Raw genomic sequence first — 22,439 nt, 5'->3', positions numbered from 1 at the left:
ACGCGGATCAGGGTCCACCGTACTTTTCTCAACCAATTGATATAAGCCACGCCACGGATGACCTCTCACGTGCCTCGCAAATGTTTGCCAATAAGGCTATAAATGTCTTAAAAAACATACTTTCATTTTACTCTAAAATTTACTTAGTTATTTAAAATCGCTCCATAATTTTACAATAGGCAAGAGGCCACGTCAGTCCTGACTGGATAACGTTGCCACGTCAGTCAACTTCATGCGTATCCACGTTTATCCTTTACTGGATAACAACGCCACGTCATCACGCCGCCATTCCTCATCTCCCAATTCCATTAGCAAGCGGCAGATCGCCCACCGTCTCCGATTTGCCGGTAAATTACTCCAGAAAACCGACTGCATCCCGCCCACCAGAAACTCCTCGTCTCTATAAAAACTCGAAATCCAAGTCGACAATCCTCTTCCTTATACGTGTTAGTGTTTTTTACATGAGCCTGCGGTACATGAGCCGGGTGGTGGTGCAGGGCGGCGCGAGGACGGTGCAGAGCATCCGCGACCACGCTTCGAGGTCGATCAAGGACCCTTCGTCGTCGTCGTCGAGCAGGGTGAGGCGGCTGTCCGGGGTGGTGGACTCCTCCGCCGGCGGCCTCACGGCGGCCGCCAGCGCCGAGATGAGGAAGCGAGCTGAGGAGTCGCTGCGCATGGTCATGTTCCTCAGCTGCTGGGGGCCCAATTGAATAGTGCAGACCAAAAATGAAGACAGGGAGATTGAGAAGAAAAAAAGGCTGAACAAAAAAGGGAGTTTGGTTGCGATATGTATGAATAAAAACAATGATTTGTAAAGTGAAATAAAAAATATATATGAAACTACATGTTTCTCTGTTGCTTCTCTGGAATGAGTTCATAGATAATTATGCAGTTGAATGGGTTAATAGAGGTTATAGATCTTAAGATAATTCACTCTTAAATGGAGATCAATCATGCATGGCAATAATTATTGGGGGAAAAACTTAAGATTACAATCGAAGATACTCAGTGACTCCAGATTGCATTCAGTATGTTCCTTAATCGATTGCAGGAAAGCTTCTTCATCACCTTCTTCGCCTCCAATTCATTGGCTTCTGCTAATTTCTCAACGTACTGCACACAACCAGAAGCCATGATCTTCTTCCTCCCGCTGCTGCTCTCGGCCACTGCCTTCAATACGGAGAGCAGATGATTCTTTGTTACTAATTTGTCCTCGAGAGCAAGACACCGCATGATCTGGTTTACATTGTGCTCGTCTTCGATGAATTTTCGCCTGTTTCGATCAATAAATATCAACTTGTCAAGTATCTCTGCTGATTTCTCTCGGATTTCAGATGATTTGGCCCCCGTTAGTCTCGCAAGCTGTGGCATGAAGCCTGCATTGCCAATGGCCTTTCTGTACTCCACAGAGATCTCACAGAGGTGGGAGACGCTCTTCAGAGCCAATTCCTGGATCGTAATCTCACCGTGATTCAGGTAAAAAAGCGATCTTTGTAAGAAACCAGAACTTATCAGTGCATTGATAGAGCTTGCAGAGGAGAAGCACAGTGATTGGGTGGCCATGAGACCCACTTCTCTTGCCTTTGCTGTGTATGGTGAAGCAGAGTCAAGTAACTGAAGCAGTGAATCAATGATCCCTTCTCTGACAACAATTTGTTTGATACTTTGATCGCCAGATGCCAAATCTTGAATCAATTCTATCGCTTGAATCTGATGAGCTTCCTCAATCGACTTTGAGAGCTTCGAAAGAACTGGAATTGCTCCTTCTTCCACCATGAACCTCCTCATCTCTTCCACACTGCTAAGATTTTTCAGAATTTGGCAAGCCAAAACAATCAACTCTTTGCTACTATTTGGATGAACGCATATCTTGAGCAGAGCTGTGATGCCTCCATGAGCAGAAACTGACCACCCATTGTCCGATTTCTCGGTTAGTTTCTGCAGCACTTTTGCTGAACTCTCTTTGCCCAATTCAGTGCTCTTCTCTAAAATTTGTATCAGTAGAGGTATCGCACCTGATGCAACAAGTGCTCCTCTGTAAGAATTCAACTCGACGATCACAGAGAGAACTCCTGCAGCCCCTTCTTGAACACCACCATCTTTATACTCGAGAAAGGTAACTAAGATATCTACGGCATCATCTACCTCGGTCGTCATAATTCTTACATGTTTCTCATCTTTTACAAGAATCTCTTTGAGGGTAACTAAGGTTTGGATCCTCATGTTCGGATCTCCAATCCTTAGCCTCGATAAGAGATCTTTGATATAGAATTTGATGTCCTCTCTACTGGCATTGGCACCTGGCTTTGGTAGGATGATGGCTTGGGAGTCCATCACATTAGTGGAAGAGTTGATTTCAGTGAGGCTCTTGGTGTGGAACTCAAGCTTGGAGATGACAGCATCAAGATCACTCCTCAACTGGAGCTTCCCGCCGTCGTAAGATCCATCACTGCATCGATCCAAGAGCGAACTGACGTCGCCCAAGGTCGACAGAATCGGTTTAGCCAACTCATTGGCTTTGCTGAAGCAGTTGCTGCTCGAAGCCACTGTGAGGCCTGAAACTAGTTGCTCGAATTTGCTGCGGATCAACTGCCATTTACCCCCGAAGCATTGAATTGAGTAGGAGGAGGAGACCAATGAGCTGACTAGTCCAAGTGCTTGTTGCAGCGGAGTCGAAGCTGCTGCTTCTTGTTCTTCCTTCATGTCCAAGTGCTGAAATCCCTAAAAGATGTCTGGAACTTAGAGATCTCACTTCCTAGATGGTTGGTCGGCGTTGCTTTCTAGGAGATGACGAAGTGGTAGTGGTGGTTGTGAAGAGTCGGCAAGTGCTGGAGGGTAGATATTGCTGCAGGTGACGGTGAGCAATGAAGCACCGCAGAGTGAGTAGAGGAGAAGATAAGGAAAAATAATGGCAACTGGAGAACAGAAAGTTGGTAGATTTAAGATGAAGCTTTTCTTCTTTCTTCTTGTTGGTGCCATGATTGCAAGTTGGTGCAACAAGAGTCCTTCTCGTTGGAAGTCACTGAGCCAAATACCAGAAACACTGAGTTTGACAATGAATTTGATCGAAATCAGGTGCTCACATGAAATTCGAAAAAGGTGTGTGTTTGCTTTGCGAGAAAGGAGAACAATTGCTGTCATGGTCCAGTGCCAAAGGCAACGTATCCTAGTTCACATGCAAGAGGAGCCCATTGCAACAACGTGACCACTCTTACTTTGGAATGTACACAGAGGAACAAAATCGCATTTATTCCTCAAGATTCTGGCCATTTACTGGTTTCTCTCCTTTTATTTGCAATTATTGAGTTCATTCCTTGATGAAGAAAAAAGATGTAGATAGATCGGACGAGAAATATGCATAAATCTTAATTTTATTGTGGGAATAAAATAACGGCGAGATTGGACGAGCATGAGCTTCGAATCATCGTCGCCGGCGCCTCTTCGATACTCACACAGCTATATCGTCTTGGTTGGGCTTCGGCGACGTCAACAGAGCTGTGTACAGCCGCAGCTTCTCCTCCTCCATCGACGCGCCGCGCGACGTCGGGCGTCGCGGCCGCATGAAGGACAGCGACGTCAGGGTTCGCCGCTGCTTGCGCTGCCACCACGCCAGCTGGATCGCCACCGCCGCCCACGTGCGCCACCCGGGAGAGTAGTAGCGCACGCTCCGCCGGACCCGCTCGCTGACGAACGTGTGGCGGAAGTGCTGCGTCACGTACTTGAGGTCCTGGGCGTCGAGACCGAAGGCCTCCGTGGACTCCACGGCTACCAGCGTGGCCGAGGACGGCGGCAGGCGGTCGACGAACGGGCGGCGGAGGCACCAGGAGAGGAGCTCGTCGCCGCTGAAGTTGCCGGGGCCGAGCATGCAGTGGCTCCGGACGCGGTCGCGCAGCCGCTGGCTGCTCTGCATGTGGCCGCGCACCACGAACAGCATCCTCTGTACTGGATCGCCTTCTCTTGTGATCTGGATCAAAATCCATCAAAATTACAACTTGGTGGCGATCGAGCACTTGGAATCGAGCATTAGTGATATATATCGACTCACAATTTCGCCTTTCGGAAAGATGAGCGATTTCACTCTGTCGCAGATGTTCTCCAGCACCAGTTCATCCATGTGTTGGAACAAAGGCACCTGCATCCAATCTCCCCTAAATTTCACGCCGATCTACAAAAACAATTAATGCCCATTGAGAAATTTCTACAAACACCTGGCGGACGAGGTCGAGGCAGAGGTGGTACTTGATGTCCCTCCTCATACCATCCGGCAACTCCCGCGTCATCTCGAGCTCGTCGACCCCGCGCATCGCTGCCCAACGCTGCCGCTCGTACTGCCGCACCCGCTGCCGGATCTCGACCGGCATGTTCCGCCGCCGCATCCACCGGTCCAGGCTCCGCATCTTCGAGTGCGAAGCTTGCTTCTTGGACGTCGTCGCGTGGAGGAAAACCTTGATGTTTCCGATCAGCGTCGTCACCAAAAGCAGCGCGCTGGTGACGATGACGATGTTGAAGGCGATCTCGAGCCACTCGGTCGTGCTCTCGATGGTTCCGAATGTGCTGATAAATTCCCAAATTAATCAGCCAAAGTTGCAAAAATCATACCAGATCGATAGAACTGAACTCCAACGCCTACCTCAGAGTCATGAGGCCCCAAAAGATTGGGAACAGGACTTTCTCCACGCGACTAGGGTTCGTTACGAGAGGGACGATCCATTTGTAAGAACCATACTCGAACTTGTCGCTGCTGTCTAGGCATGTCGCCCGAGCGTTTAGGTTCTTGGCCCAAGTCATCCTCTCCCCATCTAAGCTCGCTGCGAAGCCGCCGTAATAGATCGGGTTATTGCACGCCACCGCCTCAATCCTGCATCCGGTCGTTCCCACGCACTGTTTCGTGAGGCACTTGGTGGCTCTTTGAATCCCCAGCAAGTACCAGCAAGCGCCTGCTGCCTGTGCGATTTCTGGAGATGAGAATTGTTGAAACATCGAACCAAACATGCAACTTTTTTATCAATAATTACATGCGAGGCGACGAAGTAAGCGATCAAATTGAGAGCGATTCCGCCCCAAATGGTGCCGAAGACGTAGCCCAACATGCTCTGCAGCCTGCGCAGGAAGCAGACGGAGTGGTAGATCTTTGGAAGGTACTGGAACAGGAAGGTGATAAAGAACACCGTCATCACTTCCGTTGTCATCCCTCGGCGTAACATAGCCGGAGTTACAATCCACAGAACAACCTGCAAAGATACATATCGATCATGTAACCATGAATCGGGCGCAACTGCTTATGAAATTGACGAACTAGATGATGACCTGAGGGACTGGAAGTACGATGAAGAGGTCGAGGAGAAAGCCCGTCTTTGACCTCAAGTATCCTCGAGCCTTCGGAGCTCCTGAATCTCTCGCCTCCGCTCCATCAACTGCGGACGCCGACGACGTGGAATGAGCGTCGCCCGGTCCCGTGGCGAGCTGCAGGTACACGTTGACGAGGTGGACAACGTCGGCCATGCAGCGCAACACGGTGACGGAGACTGCGAACCAGCCGTCGACGAAGAGGCAGAGGCGGCCGGCGCTGATGGAAAGGGAGTAGAAGTAGAGCGGGTCGATGACGAGCCCCGCGGCGCACACGAGGAGGAACGCGCGGTTCCACTCCTGGACCGAATTAAAGTAGTGGAGAAGCGCCATGGGGCGGCGGAAGCGGCGTCGCCGGCGATCGCCGCAGGCGGCCGAGTGCGCGTCGGGAGAGGGGACGAGGGACTCAGGGGCGGACATGGCTACGCAGAAGCAGAATTTGAAGAACGCCGGAGATGACAAATCGTGATAAGCATCTGTGCTGCCGAAATACAACAAAGGAGCATCGAGTGCGGTCGGCTTCAGACGGCGACGGCGCTAGTCGTCGGGCTCGAGCTCGATCTGCGGCAGCACGCAGCTGTGCCCATCTGGTGCGACTCTGATGCAATCTTCTCCTCCTCTTTTCTCCTCTACATATATATAATAATGAATCTAAATTGTCATATATAAGATCATGTGATTATCGATGAGGATCTTTTCCGTACGAAACAATCTTTTATTTCAAAAATGATTTGGATCATTCATAAATACTAGAAATGGATTTGTTTTATTTTATAAAAAAGAAGATATTCAGAGTAGAGGATGAAATATACAATGCAGAAGGTTCGCAGCAGCTTCCTCCGTTTGGTCGTGTTGCCAAAATGGCACTAGTTTTCCAAAAACAAAATCTATGAGCAGGGCAGGATAATGATGCGTCTCTTTTTAAGTCTTTTTGTCTTAATTATTTCACAAAATCTATGAGAAATGCAGGACAATGATGCATCTCTTTTTAAGTCTATTTCTCTTAATTATTTCAACTTCATCCTCCAACTTAAAATTAAAGGTGGATTCCGTAATTAAATTCACGCTCAAACTTATGATTATTTTGGGTTAATAGACATAATTTTTAAATTTAGTTCATTTTGAATTAATTTGAATATAACTAAGTTGATACTTAAATGGTAGATTATTAATCATCCTGATTTACCTCCTCCTTTAGAATTGTTGTGAAGTGGCACCGACATTAAGAGACATTTACGCTCCATTTGGATGGGATGAGAGAAAGTTTATTAATACAATAAAAAGGAGAGAAAAAATGAAAAACATAAAGGAATTAAAGTATTTATACTCCCCTTATTTGGAAGCAATGAAAGGTCATTAACTTAACATGTGTTACCTTATTTGAGAAAAAAAATGAATGTTAAATATATAAAATTACATAAATGCCATCACTTCTTAAAAAAGACAATGCATGTAGAGGCGGATAAGAAATTATAAAATTTTATTCATGTAGAAATAGAGATATAGAAGGTCATAAAATATAATTATCCTCCATTGGAGAAGGAGAAAAAGAATATTAGAGTTATCTGTCTCTATCTTCTTGAGTCTTGTCCTTGAAGAGATTTGTGATGAGGGTTGATGCCAACATCGTAGAGCGCGAGTGGTTGGATACTGGACGATGACGACAAATATTGTGTGAACTGTGAAGAATGGCGATATAAAGACGAAATAACAAAATAAATAAATTAATATTTTGAAATAAAAAAATAGAATAAATATATTTAATTTTTCTCTCTCTTTCCTTACCTCACAAATTAAAGTGTAAAAAATTATAACAATTTATAAACATGTAAAAATTATAACAATTTATTAGCATGTAAAAATAAAGTTGATGTTTCTCTTATCTTTTCCTTCTTAACTCATTCAATCTCAAATAAAAATAAACAATTTTCTTTTTCTCGTTTACTTTTCTTTTTCCTTCCTTCACTTTCTCTGGGACATAGCATGAAGGTGAACATTATCATCTTTTGTCACAATATTTTTTATTCAATTAATAAAAAAAGACGTCCTATTTTAATTTTGTATTAAAAAGAGTTTCCACTTTATTATTTTAATCTATGTAATTACTTAACTTCAACAACCGTTTGAACTGGTTTAGTTAATTTTTATGCAGTTGACTTAGCTTAATTTTTTAACAAATAATTTTAAACGAGATAAAAAAAAATGGTATAACCTGCTCGTTTACGGAGATTACCGATGAAGCCCTGAAAAGAGAAATTGCTATATAAATAACCAGAATGCCACGTCTGATAATTACTCTATCGGGATCTTTCTTCCTCCCGGTGAACCCTAGCGATCTGGTAGTGCACACCAATGGCGGCACGGGCGGTGCTGGCGGCAGCGGCTTCTTCCCTCTCTCGTTCATCATCAGCCAATTCGGCTGCCAGATTCGTTCCCCGCCGGGGTCTAGCTAGCGGCGGAGGTTGGTTTTATACAGCTTTTTTATCCTCTTTATCCCGATCGCTGTGATTCTTAATTGACCCTTAGGTTCCCAATTGATCATTTGATATTTTTTTTTCCTGAGAGCTTGGTTTAATCTTGAGGTGCCGCTTGAATGATCTCTCGATTGGTATGCCTTGGGTATTAGGCAGACCAAAATTGTTTGGCGCCGTATTCGAGAAGAACTCATGATGGTTTTTTTGGTATGATAGTGTGGTCGCAAATGGTTTTCTGAAGTAAAAGTTAGGGTTTGGCCTCCGTGTTGGGAGTTTGATGTGGGGCAGGCTTGTCGATTTATTTGCTCTCTGTCTCAGTGGGTGAAGTTCAATTCCGATGAAACTAAGAAACAAGAGGAAAGAGTGAAAGTCAGATGGATCATTACTTTATGATTGTTGGATAAACGGAAGAAAGATCTAATGTCAGGCAGTCTAATAAGAGTATAGTTCCTAACTAGAACTCATGACCACAGAAAGAGTTTGTACTATCTCAATCCTATTTCTAACTTGCAACAAACTCACAGTTTGGACTAGGATCCAATATTAAAATAGACAAATTATTTCAAGGTTTGAGCTACAAGAAATCAAATGATTTTAATTGCATAATGCCTCAAGTATCAAAAGTTATTTTTTTCTTCTTCTGCTTTACAATATATGTACACCTTAATTTGTGATGCACACAACTTTAAGTTGGCTATAAGTCTCTCAGTCACATCTATGGTTGAAGGATTCATGTCAGCAATCAAAATAGTAAGACAATTATGTTATGGAATTAATTTGAATAAATCTGCTTTATGTTTATTTTAATTAGAGTGGTTTAAGTAAAAAGTTCCATTAAACAAATTTATAATAGTTGGCTATATATCTATATTGTCTTTACAACAATGACATTCTTCAAAGTTTCTCTCATTTAATCCTTTCCCTTTATCTTCTCTTTTCTTTTTTCTATGAACAATTTGATTTCCTAAGGGATCCAAGAAGATCCATATCCTCCTTCATGAAGGAATACTTGAAGTCATACATTCTCTACGATCAACAAATGCTAGTTACTGTCGCATGGTTCTAGTTCTCTGGTGTTCCTAGCAATTGATATCAAGTGCAAATCCAAGTATTGATGAGAAAATAAAAACTAGGATTGATCATGATCATTCAGAGATGAAATCACAGGGCAAGCACTGCCATTGCCTACACTTGATTTGTGACTTGGATGTCTCGTGTCTTTTCCAGATCCAGAGAGAAACCACATCCAAGGCTGAAAATCAACCACTCACCTTAGGTATCCCATCCCATAATATCCACCTACACCTTTGTCCTCTACAACAATCTATATGGACATACTCCTTGATGACTACAACTACTCCAAGACATCCATATATTTGAAGCTGCAGTATGCACAACGCCTTTGCATCTTATTCACTTCAAAAAGTGATATTTATCCAGCAAAATCACCTTTAATTGTTCCTTCTGACTATGAAAACAGGAAAAACAAAAGTCTTTTCATCAGACTGTATGTTTTCATATCCATAGTTTAATGTTCAACCTGAATCTTTGTAGATCATCATGGGCCTCCAAAAATTAACTTCTGGGAAGATCCACTCAGCCCATCCAAGTGGAAGGAAGAACATGTAAGTTTCAAATTCTTTGCTACTTCACAAATCTCGTACTAGATGATTCTGTGTTTATTTCAAGGTAGGAGAATGAACATTAGTTACAAAAATGAGTAGATCAATCTTTCTGTTGTATTTACTTTTTCCTTGACTTGGAAAGCCAACTTATTGCCAGATTTTAGAAGATAAAGTTGGAGGGGTATTTATAGCAGTTCTCTTGGTCATTTTTCATCATTGAGGCAATTAAACAAAAAATTTCATGAGTTCATCATGTTAACCTAAATTTGGTAATCTTATGTGGTTCCTAGTACAGTTTTTAGATTAGAAAAGAGTTATAAGTCATGAATCTGAATTTTGATGTCTTTTTATCTATTATCACTTATATATGTCTGAATTTTCTTGAGAATTGACTATTTGTGTTTGTAGTGATTTGGAATGTGATCGGGGCTTCAAAAGTGATATTTGTATTCATAATAATTAGGAATTGGAATATGTTTCATATCTGGTGATATTTTTACACTACTACGTATTCAAGAATTATCTTGTTAGATATTGATTTATTTAAAGCACTATGAATGAATATTTGCCTTTATTTTTTTGTTTTTCTATATCCGAACCTTGTGTGATTCAATCTTCTCAAATATGTTGATAGTGAATAGTATAAATGAGGAATTGGATTGCATTATTGCCCGAGCTCAAGTTTTCTATGCTCCTCTTTGTAGTTGTATTAAGGTAATTATTTAAAGGAAAAATACTTTTCTCTATCTGAAACCAACCCTCTTTTCTTACTCTTTATTTCGTGTCCTGGGATTTGTAGATGGTCTGGAACAATCAATTGTATTGTCTCTTTGTTATGAATTGAGGAATGATGCTCGAGAAGGGATTATCACTTATGCTTTGAAAATCAATATATTTTGATGCAAAATTTGAACGAGGAATAATTTTTACTTTTGTAATTCCTTTAGGGTGGTAACGTTTTATCTCTACTTGGTCGTAGTAGATTTGGAACTTGTGTATCTATTGGCAAGTATGATCGATGTTATTAGGAATAGGTATCATGGTTTAAGGAGAACTAGTAATGGTTAGGCCTTTCAAAAGAGACCCGTATCCCTGTAGTCATTTCCTCTTTCAATCTAGTAATATTTGCTTGTTAGGTTTGTATGTTTCAATCCTACATCATATTTGTTCTCTGAAATCAAAAAGTGATGGACTGGTGGTGGTACGACAATCCATGAATAAGTTGGGTGTCTGACGTCATTAGTCTTAAGAGGGAATAATTTAATGAAAAATAATCTTAAGTTTGTTTTCCTCAAATGTATATCTAGCTTGCCAGATGCTTGTAGGGCGTGTCGTCCTTTTTTCAATTACTTTCTCTTATCTGATTTGAAGTAACTTTGCATTTTGTTGTAGATTGTGATTCTCAGTCTCTCTGGTTGGGGTTTGATCATTTATGGGGGATACAAGGCTTTCAGTGGAAATAACGAAAACAAGGCAGAGGTACTAATAAATGTTTATCAATTATGTTTGTGATATTGCAACTTGAAAAATTCATATAAAAATATTTTTTAATTAAAAAGAATCTTCTAAGTCTCATCAATGATTTATTTATAGTAGTCGCGTGTAAGAAGACACTTGTTAAGTTCCTTCCAACTGGAACTCAAACGTCAGAATTGTCTTTTTTTTTATTGCTTTAAGCAAGTCCTTGTTCATTGGATATGCAGATTTTTTGTTTCTGTTTTGTTTTTCATTATTTTTGCGCATTCTTTTGCAATAAGTCCCCAAGTTCACCAATTCCATAATTAATTAATGTTTTATACCATTCTTATTGCAGGCGGTTGAAAAATCTGTCCTCCCAGCATAATTCAAAGTCTTCATGTTTCCTTCTGTCTCTCAATTGTAATAAGACACTCTGAAGGATATCTTTCCCTCCTTCAAGCTTCTCTACTTGTGTGTTTGCAACACCTCACCACTATTTACAATGTTAATTAACTTCCCTCTTGGGAGCTTCATTTAGAACTAAATTGCAAAGATCAGTGAGATTTTTGTTTCCTGACACAAGCCTTGCAACTGTTTTGTCAATTAATAAAATCTGTTAAGCATTTCTATTTCATGCTGTGTTTCCTCCATGTGTTTGAGTGGTAACTATGGGCTTGTATCAGTATTTCAATCACATGTAGCTTAATTCAAGATGCCATTGATGATGATGACAAAAATAAAAAAAAAATTTAAAAATTGTTTGTTGAAATTGTCCAGAGGCTTGGTGCCTCGAGGATTATTAATTGTAGGGATCCAAATTTATTTAAATTATAATTTTTTTTATATTTTCACTTTTTTGTTTTTTGAAAATAAAATTTAGATTTTGAAAATTTTGAAGAAAATAAAAGAAATATTTATCATTAATTACACTATTGAATAATAGAATATTGGGACATTAATAAAATAGCGAAACAAAAACACTAAAAATAGCTAAGGAAGAATCGGATCAGGTTCATCGTTTTCAACGCGAGCAAGCTGCTCTCCTCCCGTGCATTCATTCGAGACTTCGAGCGGAGGAGCCGAGAACGGGGACGAGGGATCGAATCGCCGCCTTTCGTTTCGATTGTCTGCGGTCATACGGCGGCGAGATCGCCGACGAAGATGCGAGGTAGAAGATGTGGAAGGAAGTCAGGGACAGGGAAGCAGGTAAGTTGCCAACGAGCGCATTCGCCAGCAGTGTCCGCTCCCGCCGCCTTTCCGCCCTCGCCCTCTGTAACCACAAGGAGATCGTCAGCCCCCACCACGGCGCCGTCAATTCCCTTCAGGTCTCTCTCTTCGACCTTTTCCCCTTGTTCCTTATCAATTTATGTTATATTGTTTGCCGATAATCAAGGGAGGTTCCGTTCACTTTATTCCTTAATGGTCTATTTGGTCTAATGACGACAACTTCAATTTTTTGTGCTCATTAACCATAGGATCTCAAATAGAAACGCTGAAGCCATGGTAAGGTTGCTCCATCACATCCTTGTCTGTCTCTCTACTCGGCTACTTGGGCTGATTAGCTTGCATATATTTTTCAATCGCTCAATTTATCGGTCACAGTTTACTTTGAAGCATAGCCTTGCTTGTTATGTAAAAACAAAGTGAATAGATCGATTCTGTATCTTTTGATCCACATTCCACTTGTATCTTCTTGATCCATGCTTCAAGAAGTAACTGGAGTTACTTATAATACACACTTCTGTTTTGGATGTTTGTATCTCCAAATTATGCTTCCAAGTTTACCACAGTTATATGTATAAGTGGCCTGCAATCATGTCCAGACTGGTCAAAAATTCATTTTCATGCCTTTGCTATATTATCAAACCGGTTCCATTCTAATTCAATATAAAAGGAAATATTATGGGAAAAAGAAACAAGACGATCAGTGTACTTGACCTGTTCCATTTTAATCACATAAGTCATGACGTATATGGATCTGTAATTAATGTACTAGATTGTGAAATACGATCCTATATGCATTTCTAGTTATCTGCTAATTGGTCACTTAAACTTTGATGACATTTTTGCAGAGGGGAGGTAGGACAAGCAGACCACTTACAATTTACATTTGTAACCATATGAAGAGGCTTTCTCTGTTTCCAATTCCATGCCCTAATATATATATCTTTTCTAGTGAACATATATTGCAGTTTACCACTTAAACCTTTGATGTCCCAATGTCATTTGTCCTTTAATATTCTAGCAGATGAAGAAGTAGATACCTGAAGTCTTTGCTGTTCACTATTGGTTTTTCTGGGTATGTGAAGAGGCTTTCTTATGCAAATTAGGAATTTAATTTTTAAAAATTTTGGAATTTGTAAAAGTTTAGTCTGATAGATCCTTTTATTAAGAAGAATAAGTTGATTAAATTAATTTTTCATTGATAATGATATTGTGTAGTGAATATGGATTTATTCCAAGTTTAATCTAATCCTTCTAGGTATAGGATTGTGTTTTTTTGTTTGAATAACTTTGTTTATTTGTAATTTTGTTTGTGTTAGAGTCTTTGAAAAAACTCCAATGACAACATGCTAATGAAATTCATAGCAAAATTTGAGTTAAGAGTGTTCAATTTAGGTGTGGCATTAGCTTTTCTACTTACAATCTGTTGTATTATTTTTTCAATTTTTAAATCTTTCACAGTGGACATATCTTTGTGGAAGACATTTTAGTGTGATTTACATCTGCAGAATTTCAACATCTAAATTTCTTGTGCCATGAATTTAAAATTAAGATACAATTAAATTGATTTCTTCTAAGCTTTAGAGCAATTTGCCTTATCAAGTGAATTTTTAAAGACAGTGGTTTTAGTCATATAAGTACAACATGGTCAGGTTGATTTGACAGAGGGACGATATCTGCTATCTGGAGCATCTGATGGATCAGCTGCCATATATGATATCCAACATGCTACCGAGTATGAGAAAGGATTGATTGCAAAACACAAAAGTCTATTTGTAGTTGACAAGCAACTTGGATATGGGCATAAGTTTGCTATATCAACTGTCAATTGGTATCCTGTGGATACTGGACTGTTCGTCACCGGTTCTTTTGACCACTATGTCAAAGTTTGGGATACAAATATGACTCAGGTATGTTCTTATTATTGATCAAGTTTCTCTTTTTATACATATTTAGTTAATCTTGCCCATCCAATGCTGGTTAGGTAGTCATGGATTTTAAGATGCCTGGAAAGGTTTATGGCACAGCAATGTCTTCAGTAGCTAAGGCACACATGCTTATTGCAGCCGGGAGTGAAGATGTTCAAGTTCGTTTGTGCGACATTGCTTCTGGGGCGTTCACTCATACATTGTCTGGACATCGTGGTAAGATATTTAACCCACAAGATTATGTTTTGAATATGCGTTTATGCATTTTGTATGCTTTGAATTTCTCTCTGTTTTTGCAAATTTCCATACATTGTAAGACCACTGTCTTGTGATGGTTTTCATGAGATTAATTTTTTGTTTTTTTCCTGTGTTTCTTTTTTGATGCATTTCTCAAAAATGTTGCAATCTTGAAATCTTGAATTGTGTGTTGAAATTCTATTTATCATGCACTTGAATATAAAGCTGGAGAGCAGAAGGTCATCCCAAGGTATGAGCTCCTACGGCGTTGCACACTCTCAATTGAACTCCCTGTTATCTGCAAACTGTAATTTATATGCATATTACTAGCATGCTGCAAATCTAGAAGCGTCCAGGAAACTACCTGTGTGGCATAGTTTTGGGTTATTGTTTGCCTTTAAAATTACTGCTATTCGATTGATAGTTTTGGGTTATTGTTTGCCTTTAAAATTACTGCTATTCGATTGATAGTTTTGGGTGTAATTTGCATAGTACATACAATAGCAGTCCAGGAAAAGAAGCGTGTAATTATGACATGGAAGTTTGAATTGTGTGGCAAATAGTTAACTACTTGTGTTTTCCTGGTTGGGGTGGTCCAGGTTGGTATATCTGATAATTTCACATATTTGCCAATTTCATCTGCTTGCATGTTGGAAGATGCACATATTTTTTTGTATCAATACATATTTGTGTGTAGAAAAAAAAAACTTTTACTTATTCAGTGTTTTTCCTAAACCTTGTCCATTTTGATAAAAAGCAAATCAAACAATTATGTGTTTGTTTTGTGAGTGAAAGTAAATGTATCACTCAAAATGTTTTTGTGTAGCTCTTTTCCCCCTTTTTTCCATTTTGCAGTAACATACTGTTTTTGGCATTTTCTGTATTCCCCATTTCTAACAAGTATTGCAACACACATAAGATAAATGTGGCAATCACATTGGTTTTGTACGACTCTTTGTTTTGCCATGTTTCTAGTGCATTGCCATTGTTAACACTCCCCAGATCCCATTATTCCTTCCTGTGTACTGTTCTTGACATTTTCTATGTACCCTTCCCAAATAAGTATCCCAATACACGTAATATAAATGTGACAATCACATTGGTTTTGTATGACTTTTTGGTTTGCCATGTTTCTAGTAAATTGTCATTGTTGATGTTCTGCATACCCCTTATTCTTTCTCTGCGTATTTGTGAATGGCATAGGGATTTTGTTTTGTGTGTAATGTCAGGTGGAATTATGAATGTGGAATGGTCTACTAGTAGTGAGTGGATATTGATGACTGGTGGCTGTGATGGTGCAATACGTTTTTGGGATATCAGACGCGCAGGATGTTTCCGCGTTTTAGATCAGTCACAGTCTCAGTTTGGGAGGCGACCTCCATTACCTGAAAGAAAACCAACAGAAGTATGCTTTGCTTGACAGTCTTATCAAATTTTATGGTTTTTTGTGTCACATGATTATATGTATCATGGCCTCTCTATATAAATCAAAAAATGGTATCTGAACAACAAGATCATATGCCAATGGAAAAATGAACTTTGCGCTTCATGTTCCATAACTTCATAAAAGTTTACATTTGGAAGGCCATTTAACATTTGTAATCTGGTGTGAATGATGTTCTAGCTCGTTTTTGGTCTATTTGCTTGCTTGCGATTTACTCTGTTACTAGTAAGTATTCTGGTGAGATTCTCTTTTGTCTGCTTATAAACATGAGGTTTTATATGGAAATTCACCATAAGTTAAGAAATTTCATGATATAAGTAAACAATTGTCTAGGAAAAATCCTAAAGAAAGTCATCTGGAATTCATGATTATACAATTGCATCTGAATCTTCTCTCTCAGTATCTACTCTGGTTTTGTTGTTTGTTAATCTATTATTGGAATCTTACAAATTTTCACGTTTTCCTCTTCAAGTTCACTTGATTCTTAGAATTAATTTCTCCTATAATTAGAGTCTGTTCCTCGTGTACTTTGTAAATTCTGTACAATCATGCTCATAGCAAATGCAAAAGAAACCATTGCAGTTTGCATCACACTTTTCAATACTGTCGTGCCAAAAATATAGTGGCACCTTTTGAATATGCAAATATGAATGCCAAAGAAGCCATTGCAGTTTGCATCACGCTTAGGGATAGTGGCAGTGGCTGCATATCCTACATATGCAACACAAGACGATGCATATTGCATAGTTTTCATCCTTTTTCAACAATTCATTAATCCAAGGGTAGATTAAAAGATTAGTCTAGCTTTATTCTTCTTCTTGTAGATTACTGATATAGGCTTGTACTTCCATAGGACAGACTGAGTTTGCCTCAACCAATGCAATCCATCTAGACGAAGTTGAACAAACCTATTTCTTTAACGTATACATCTATTGCACACGTGTTATTTTCACATTCAAGGTGTTTAATCTTTCATGCCCTTTTACCTTGTATGTGAAGTTGCGCTAGCTAGCAGTGTAGTATTTTAAGTTTTGTTCTGGAAATCCGTATCTAAGCTCGATAAAATCTTTGTCTCTATTGTTCTTGAAGTGTTTTGATCTTTGCCAGGTTGTTACAAGAACAGTTGCTGGTGGGTCATCTTCTGTTAATAAACTTATATCCAAGAAGAAGGCTACTCTTGGTAATGGGAAGAAGCAATCACAAGCTGTGTGTAAACTTCAAAATCTAACAAGAGGACATACGATGCATAGATCCCATCTGGGTACGTCATCGAGTTACAGTCATGCAACAGCCCATTTTGGTGCTGTGACTGGATTAAGAGCAACCAGAGATGGCTTGTATCTACTTAGCTCAGGTTAGTTTTGATTAACTCAATATTCCAATATATGACCTGAAGCAGATGACAAATTATAGAACACACGTGTGTATATATATACATTTCAAATGTCGGTGTGCTGCTTATGCAGTCATGTTTTTACTGGAACTCAAAGTACTTCCTCTGCAGGTTCAGACTCGCGCTTAAGGCTGTGGGATATTGAATCTGGCTGCAACATCTCAGTCAGTTTTGAAGCAATGCGCCTACAGACAAATAAAGCAATTCAGCTAGCTCTCAGCCAGGATTCATCTACTGTCTTTGTTCCATCCATGTCAAATGTGAAGGTGCTCTCAGCTCTGAAATTTTTCTATTTTGCACCTTTGGGCTTTGAAAAGGAAAAAGGAAAAGGATTTCTAATTATTCCATAATTTTCTTGGTGATATTGCTAGGTGTATGACGTGCTGTCTGGCTTGAACCTACAAACATTTTATGGTCATTACGATTTAGTTAACTGTTGTTACTTAAATATGCAGGATCAGGTAACAGTGCTCTTAAATATAGTCACTTTCGCTATGCAACATTTTATTGGTTTCAAATGCTAATGTTTTCTACAATATATTGCCTAGCAGGAACTGTACACTGGGAGCAACGATCGGCATATTCTTGTTTGGTCTCCTCCAAGTTCTGCATTTAGTGACATGGTATTTCTTAGCTTGAACTTCTACTCGTCTCTTCATTCAAACTATTTCAATGCATTCTCTAGTGTCTGATAAGCCCACATTGAGTCCTCTCAATTACTTCTGAGATGAAGTCAGAAGTGGCCATGATTCTCTGGTCCCCCAAAGGGAACATAGTTGTTTATTATCATGTTTAACTCCATCTGAAACGAAGTGTTTGCAAAATCTTGTATTGGTACAGGATGAAGAAGAAAGAAAGAGACTAAATTTGAAAGCAGATGAAGATAATTGGAGTGAGTAAAGAAAGATTTCATGGAAGTTCTCTCTGTAATCATGGGTTCCTATTTCTCTTTTTTTGATGGTAGTGTAAAATTCAATAAAGTTCACTCGTGCTTATGTTCTCCTATGCTTCTCTATCCTTTGACATGTGGTGTACTCGAACAGGACTAGCATGTAATAGTTGTAACAGACCTTTCAGTATGTTTGTTTGGTTCATGAAAAGGAATGTTGAGTAGGCATATCTATTTCTCAATTGATGTGTAACCCACCCTTTATAATGATCTGCATATCTATAAAAGTGAGTAAATAGGGCCTAAATTAAATGATTAACGCATGAGTGGAAGACAAATTTATAATTTATAAACAACTTTTTTTAAAAAATTCTTATATTTATTAAAGTCGAATAGTTTAAAAGGTTTATAAGAGAACATTAAACAATTTTGCCACAAGTTTTGTCCTTTAGTTTGCAAATCAAGTTGCGCTAAGAAAATTGTGCCGGCCCGGTTCACCAGAACCGCTCGAACCGATTAGACATTAATATAACGTTTGATATGATAACGAACCGGTATATATATCTGAAAACAGTGTGACACCGGGCAGGTGTGATAGCTGGTATCCGCTATGTAAAAGACGACCGGCCGCTTGCTACAGAAGTCCGAGTTCGACGGCTGTTTTTCAAGGAGACTGCGCGAAAAGATCCAATCGCCGACGCTCGTAAATTAGGGCTCACGAGGTTCGATCACTCTTTCTCCGCCCTCTTCTGTTTGATTGCATTCGATATCCCTAGATTTTGTTCCTGTTAGTGACAGGGAAACTATTGCCTCGATGATATTTCCCCCCTCTGGATCGGTTTGCGTTCTATTCTGCGGTATTTCTCGTTTTGAGATCCTTATCAGATCGCAGTTCTGATCTATTTTCTAGTTTATTGTTCCTTTACTGGATCCATGGGCTGTTTGACTTGTACTTCCTTGGAATTATTGCCCTGGAAGACTGTTTTGGGCGATTTTAGCAAAATTATTATTATTCTGTGTGTATTTTCTTTGTTCCTATTTCTGCTGTGATGTTGCCATCCTCAGTTGATTTCCATTGACAGTGCGCAGATCTGTATGTCGCGAACTCTTGAGAAGTCACAATTGCTCCCTAATTCTTGGTTTTATTGCTTGTGAAAGTTGAGTTCTTGTCTTTTGTTTCTCATCTACAGGTGCGAAGATAGAAGTTTGTTACCGAATAGTTGGATAATTTTTTAAGAGACATGAGCCAGCCGCCGTTAATATATAGCTTTGTGGCTAAAGGCAGTGTCGTGCTTGCTGAATACACTCCCTTTTCGGGGAATTTCAGCACTATTGCTGTCCAATGCTTGCAGAATTTGCCTCCGAATAATAAGAAATTCACCTTCTCATCTGATTGCCGCACATTCAACTTCCTGGTTGACAAAGAATTTGGTACAGTAACTGAAATGTTACTTCATTACCGTGTTGGATTTTTTTTTTCATATACCTGCTTGTCTTTTTTGTAGTGTTCCTTGTTGTAGCTGATGAAGCAGCTGGAAGAAGTATTCCATTTGTGTTTCTAGAGCGTGTCAAGGATGATTTCATGCACCGCTATGGACAAAGTATTAATGGTAATGACTCCCATCCACTCACTGATGAGGAAGATGCTGATTTATTTGGGGACAGATTCAGCATTGCTTACAGTCTTGATAGGGAATTTGGGTATGTACACATTGTTGCACTTAAGCTTCCATTTTATCAATTTCTTTGCCCTTGGTATAACATGAGATGACCTTCACAGGGTTGATTGGAATTTTCGGTTAAGAACATTTGCAACTAGAAATAGTGGGATTTTACAGTTTGTTAGTTTAGTTGTAGTTGTTTGGCCATGCTTTAATATGTGACTGTTTTTTGCAGTCCAAGGCTGAAGGAGCACATGGAGTATTGCATAAATCATCCAGAGGAAATGAGCAAACTTTCAAAGCTGAAAGCTCATATAACTGAGGTTAAAGGAATAATGATGGACAATATAGAAAAGGTATGCTGTTGCTATCCTTGTCACTAACAACTTTGCAAGTTGTAATAGCACTCTGTTAACATAAATTCACTGCTTTCAAATGTGGTGGTTTTATGGATTTAGTGCTGAGTATTTGAGCATTACCATATAATGTGACTGATGCCAACATATGTTGCTTAATACAGTAATTCAACTGTCTGAACAAATCCATGTTGTGCAAACAAAGATCTTGATTTTTTCAATTGCATGATTATGACATGTAGTTTGAATTGTTGTACTCATCATATCTTGGAGAATATTGGACACACATGAGAATTATATGAATATAAACTAGCTAGGTAGTGGATATTATTGAATTGGATAGTTGGGAGCAGTGTTTTTAAAGGCACAAGGCGTGACTAGGCACTGAGAGGTTGAAGAGCCTACGTCTGGGTGTGCACCTATGAAAAGTAATGCTATCAGTATCAAAATATGAAGTAAATGATTTATATGCATGTACAAGTATGTCAAATAACAGTTTATATCACATTAATGGAACACGCAAAATCACCCATTAATAAGTAAATCAATCTAAAAGAATTTCAGTCACATAATTTACACATATTTAATACTTAAGATTACCTAATAGAAAACTGTACCAATTTATAAATGCAATCGCATAAATCAAAATCTCTTTGATGGTGTAACTATACTATGTCCACATTATATCATATAACATTATTACTACAAGGCATCAATCTCACCATCAGCAAAATTAGTAGGATACTAACAATTTAAATTATGTAAAGGAGTAATTGTCATTATTATCAGGAAAAAGATCAGAGCTTTACCTTCTATTTTACTCTTCCTATAGTTCTTGATGAATCATAGAGGAAACATTAAATTGCAACTGTGTATCAGAAATATACATATAGAATGCCAAACAACAGATAGATCAAGGTAACAGATATTATTTACATTAGTGGCTTGCGCTTTTTTTGCACCTAAGAAAACTCATCTCTCTTCAATTACTATCACCTTAATTAAAGGTTCATTAGGTGTGGCGTCTAGAGCCTTGGCATGTTGGCTTGCCTTTATAAAACACTGGTTATGGCATGGATATTAAAAGCACGCATGCACACACACACACACACAGTGGCATATGTAAGGATCACCTTTATATTATAGTCAAAGACAAATAATGTGTTTTTCAAGGTTCATGATGTCCTATAAATATAATACAAAAACTAAAGTTTGGTTTATCAAACCATCATATTTAATTCTTTATTGAGATATGTTTGCTTGAATCCACAAGAACATGCATTTTTTTTTCTCTTCCAAGGAAACTTTCCTTGAGAAGGGGCGGAGGGGGGAGGGGGTGTAATTGTTAGCCTTTTGTTGCCGATTGCATGACAAAATTGATAGTATTTTCTATCATCCTCTTTTAATGATGGACCTTCAAGTTTGAAGTTGCTGTCCCTTTATTGTCGAAGACAAATAAAGTGATTTTCAAGGGACAAGATATCCAATGAACAAAACACACACTAAAAACATTGGATTTAGTAAGCCATCCATATATATATTTGCCTCGAGAATCACAAATAGAAACATTATGTTAAGATCAAATTTATGAACCCTGGCTAATCTGTGGCAGTGAATGGAAAATTGTTTTGGATTTAGAAGAGCAGATAGTTTGTAAGCTATTGATGGATTTAATTATGCTAGTACTTTCTTCTTTTTATAACAGTTGAGGAACTTTGCTTGATTAGTGGTTACCAACCCTTGCTGAGCTTGTATAGTGTTTCTAGTTTTTCATTCCGCTTCAAGTTACCCATCCATAAATATGTTACAGTTATAAGCTGAGTGAAGCTTGATTCTGAGCAGGTTCTTGATCGAGGTGAAAAGATTGAATTTCTTGTAGACAAGACTGAAAATTTACAGTTTCAGGTACTGCCTTTTGCAGTTGACATGTCGCACACTTTGAGAAACAAAAAGAAAAAGAAAGATTGACATCCTTTTTGTAATATTGCTTCCTCAGGCAGATAGTTTCCAGAGACAAGGCAGGCAACTCCGGCGAAAGATGTGGCTTCAGAACCTCAGATTTAAACTGATGGTGGCTGGTGTCATCCTTGCAATCATTCTCGTGTTGTGGTTAATGGCATGTGGCGGCTTTAAATGTTAATTCTGCAACCCGTTTAGTATGCAGCTTTGAAGAATTGGTGCACTGCCATTTGCATAATCCTCCTGGTCCTTGATCTTTTTGTCATCTTCCTAGTTATGAATCTTGTGTTCATTCTGCTCTTTGCTCATTGTTGTTCTAAACAAACAATAACACCAGATGCTTCTCGGTTTCTCGTTTTTGTTTGGCAATCACTATCACTAAATTTTAGCAGTGTTATACTTTTAGTTTTGCATATAATCTGCCATTATTTTTCATGAACGACTT

The 22,439-nt window shown here is 39.1% G+C and overlaps 6 protein-coding genes across 8 annotated transcripts; 4 read left to right on the top strand and 2 right to left on the bottom strand.

Annotated features, from left to right (window-relative positions):
- The first annotated feature begins 295 nt into the window (after positions 1-295).
- On the top strand, positions 296-891 carry LOC141825739 (uncharacterized). Its single transcript, XM_074713126.1, has one exon. The coding sequence runs from the start codon at positions 462-464 to the stop codon at positions 708-710; it is 249 nt and encodes an 82-aa protein (XP_074569227.1). The 5' UTR covers positions 296-461; the 3' UTR covers positions 711-891.
- An 87-nt stretch (positions 892-978) lies between these two features.
- On the bottom strand, positions 979-2,733 carry LOC141822655 (uncharacterized). The gene has a single exon (XM_074709989.1). The coding sequence runs from the start codon at positions 2,701-2,703 to the stop codon at positions 1,006-1,008; it is 1,698 nt and encodes a 565-aa protein (XP_074566090.1). The 5' UTR covers positions 2,704-2,733; the 3' UTR covers positions 979-1,005.
- A 622-nt stretch (positions 2,734-3,355) lies between these two features.
- LOC141825031 (cyclic nucleotide-gated ion channel 4) lies at positions 3,356-5,948 on the bottom strand. The gene is made up of 6 exons (XM_074712396.1): positions 5,308-5,948; positions 5,016-5,231; positions 4,631-4,944; positions 4,209-4,554; positions 4,046-4,132; positions 3,356-3,964 (listed from the first exon to the last, which is right to left on the bottom strand). Exons 1-6 carry the CDS (start codon positions 5,764-5,766, stop codon positions 3,449-3,451), a joined length of 1,938 nt encoding a protein of 645 aa, XP_074568497.1. The 5' UTR covers positions 5,767-5,948; the 3' UTR covers positions 3,356-3,448.
- Positions 5,949-7,653: 1,705 nt separating this feature from the next.
- LOC141825331 (uncharacterized) lies at positions 7,654-11,477 on the top strand. The gene is made up of 4 exons (XM_074712718.1): positions 7,654-7,807; positions 9,375-9,445; positions 10,838-10,924; positions 11,259-11,477. The coding sequence occupies exons 1-4, from the start codon at positions 7,699-7,701 to the stop codon at positions 11,286-11,288; spliced, it is 297 nt and encodes a 98-aa protein (XP_074568819.1). The 5' UTR covers positions 7,654-7,698; the 3' UTR covers positions 11,289-11,477.
- Positions 11,478-11,914: 437 nt separating this feature from the next.
- Positions 11,915-18,260, top strand: LOC141825671 (WD repeat-containing protein ATCSA-1). 2 transcript variants are annotated; one of them, XM_074713056.1, is made up of 9 exons: positions 11,915-12,228; positions 13,780-14,037; positions 14,112-14,271; positions 15,522-15,697; positions 16,844-17,090; positions 17,241-17,389; positions 17,501-17,590; positions 17,681-17,752; positions 17,970-18,260. In XM_074713056.1, the coding sequence occupies exons 1-9, from the start codon at positions 12,079-12,081 to the stop codon at positions 18,027-18,029; spliced, it is 1,362 nt and encodes a 453-aa protein (XP_074569157.1). In that variant the 5' UTR covers positions 11,915-12,078; the 3' UTR covers positions 18,030-18,260. The 2 variants fall into 2 exon arrangements, with proteins under 2 accessions (XP_074569157.1, XP_074569156.1); XM_074713055.1 differs by having other exon boundaries at positions 17,241-17,395.
- A 376-nt stretch (positions 18,261-18,636) lies between these two features.
- Positions 18,637-22,391, top strand: LOC141823940 (vesicle-associated membrane protein 727-like). 2 transcript variants are annotated; one of them, XM_074711148.1, is made up of 6 exons: positions 18,637-18,740; positions 19,209-19,449; positions 19,524-19,719; positions 19,915-20,035; positions 21,878-21,940; positions 22,032-22,391. In XM_074711148.1, the coding sequence occupies exons 2-6, from the start codon at positions 19,260-19,262 to the stop codon at positions 22,173-22,175; spliced, it is 714 nt and encodes a 237-aa protein (XP_074567249.1). In that variant the 5' UTR covers positions 18,637-18,740; positions 19,209-19,259; the 3' UTR covers positions 22,176-22,391. The 2 variants fall into 2 exon arrangements, with proteins under 2 accessions (XP_074567249.1, XP_074567250.1); XM_074711149.1 differs by lacking the exon at positions 18,637-18,740 and adding an exon at positions 18,796-18,875.
- Positions 22,392-22,439: the final 48 nt, after the last annotated feature.

The sequence above is a fragment of the Curcuma longa genome, chromosome 3 (assembly GCF_044706935.1).
Source record: "Curcuma longa cultivar G26 ecotype Majalengka, Jawa Barat chromosome 3, ITB_CL_G26_1.1, whole genome shotgun sequence".
Classification (NCBI taxonomy): Eukaryota; Viridiplantae; Streptophyta; class Magnoliopsida; order Zingiberales; family Zingiberaceae; genus Curcuma; species Curcuma longa.
The sequence above is the reverse complement of the archived record's forward strand: the minus strand, read 5'-3'. Positions and strand labels throughout refer to the sequence as shown.

Excerpts from the sequence above, each read along its gene's own strand:
- LOC141825739 (XM_074713126.1), top strand. The coding sequence starts at position 462 with ATGAGCCTGCGGTACATGAGCCGGGTGGTGGTGCAGGGCGGCGCGAGG.
- LOC141825671 (XM_074713055.1), top strand. The coding sequence starts at position 12,079 with ATGTGGAAGGAAGTCAGGGACAGGGAAGCAGGTAAGTTGCCAACGAGC. Across the intron at positions 12,229-13,779 it reads GCGCCGTCAATTCCCTTCAG|GTTGATTTGACAGAGGGACG; the intron begins GTCTCTCTCTTC and ends CAACATGGTCAG. Across the intron at positions 14,038-14,111 it reads GGGATACAAATATGACTCAG|GTAGTCATGGATTTTAAGAT; the intron begins GTATGTTCTTAT and ends AATGCTGGTTAG.
- LOC141825031 (XM_074712396.1), bottom strand. The coding sequence starts at position 5,766 with ATGTCCGCCCCTGAGTCCCTCGTCCCCTCTCCCGACGCGCACTCGGCC. Across the intron at positions 5,232-5,307 it reads TCGTACTTCCAGTCCCTCAG|GTTGTTCTGTGGATTGTAAC; the intron begins GTCATCATCTAG and ends GTATCTTTGCAG. Across the intron at positions 3,965-4,045 it reads TCTTTCCGAAAGGCGAAATT|ATCACAAGAGAAGGCGATCC; the intron begins GTGAGTCGATAT and ends ATTTTGATCCAG.
- LOC141822655 (XM_074709989.1), bottom strand. The coding sequence starts at position 2,703 with ATGAAGGAAGAACAAGAAGCAGCAGCTTCGACTCCGCTGCAACAAGCA.
- LOC141825331 (XM_074712718.1), top strand. The coding sequence starts at position 7,699 with ATGGCGGCACGGGCGGTGCTGGCGGCAGCGGCTTCTTCCCTCTCTCGT. Across the intron at positions 7,808-9,374 it reads GGGTCTAGCTAGCGGCGGAG|ATCATCATGGGCCTCCAAAA; the intron begins GTTGGTTTTATA and ends GAATCTTTGTAG. Across the intron at positions 9,446-10,837 it reads CCAAGTGGAAGGAAGAACAT|ATTGTGATTCTCAGTCTCTC; the intron begins GTAAGTTTCAAA and ends ATTTTGTTGTAG.
- LOC141823940 (XM_074711148.1), top strand. The coding sequence starts at position 19,260 with ATGAGCCAGCCGCCGTTAATATATAGCTTTGTGGCTAAAGGCAGTGTC. Across the intron at positions 19,450-19,523 it reads CCTGGTTGACAAAGAATTTG|TGTTCCTTGTTGTAGCTGAT; the intron begins GTACAGTAACTG and ends TCTTTTTTGTAG. Across the intron at positions 21,941-22,031 it reads CTGAAAATTTACAGTTTCAG|GCAGATAGTTTCCAGAGACA; the intron begins GTACTGCCTTTT and ends TTGCTTCCTCAG.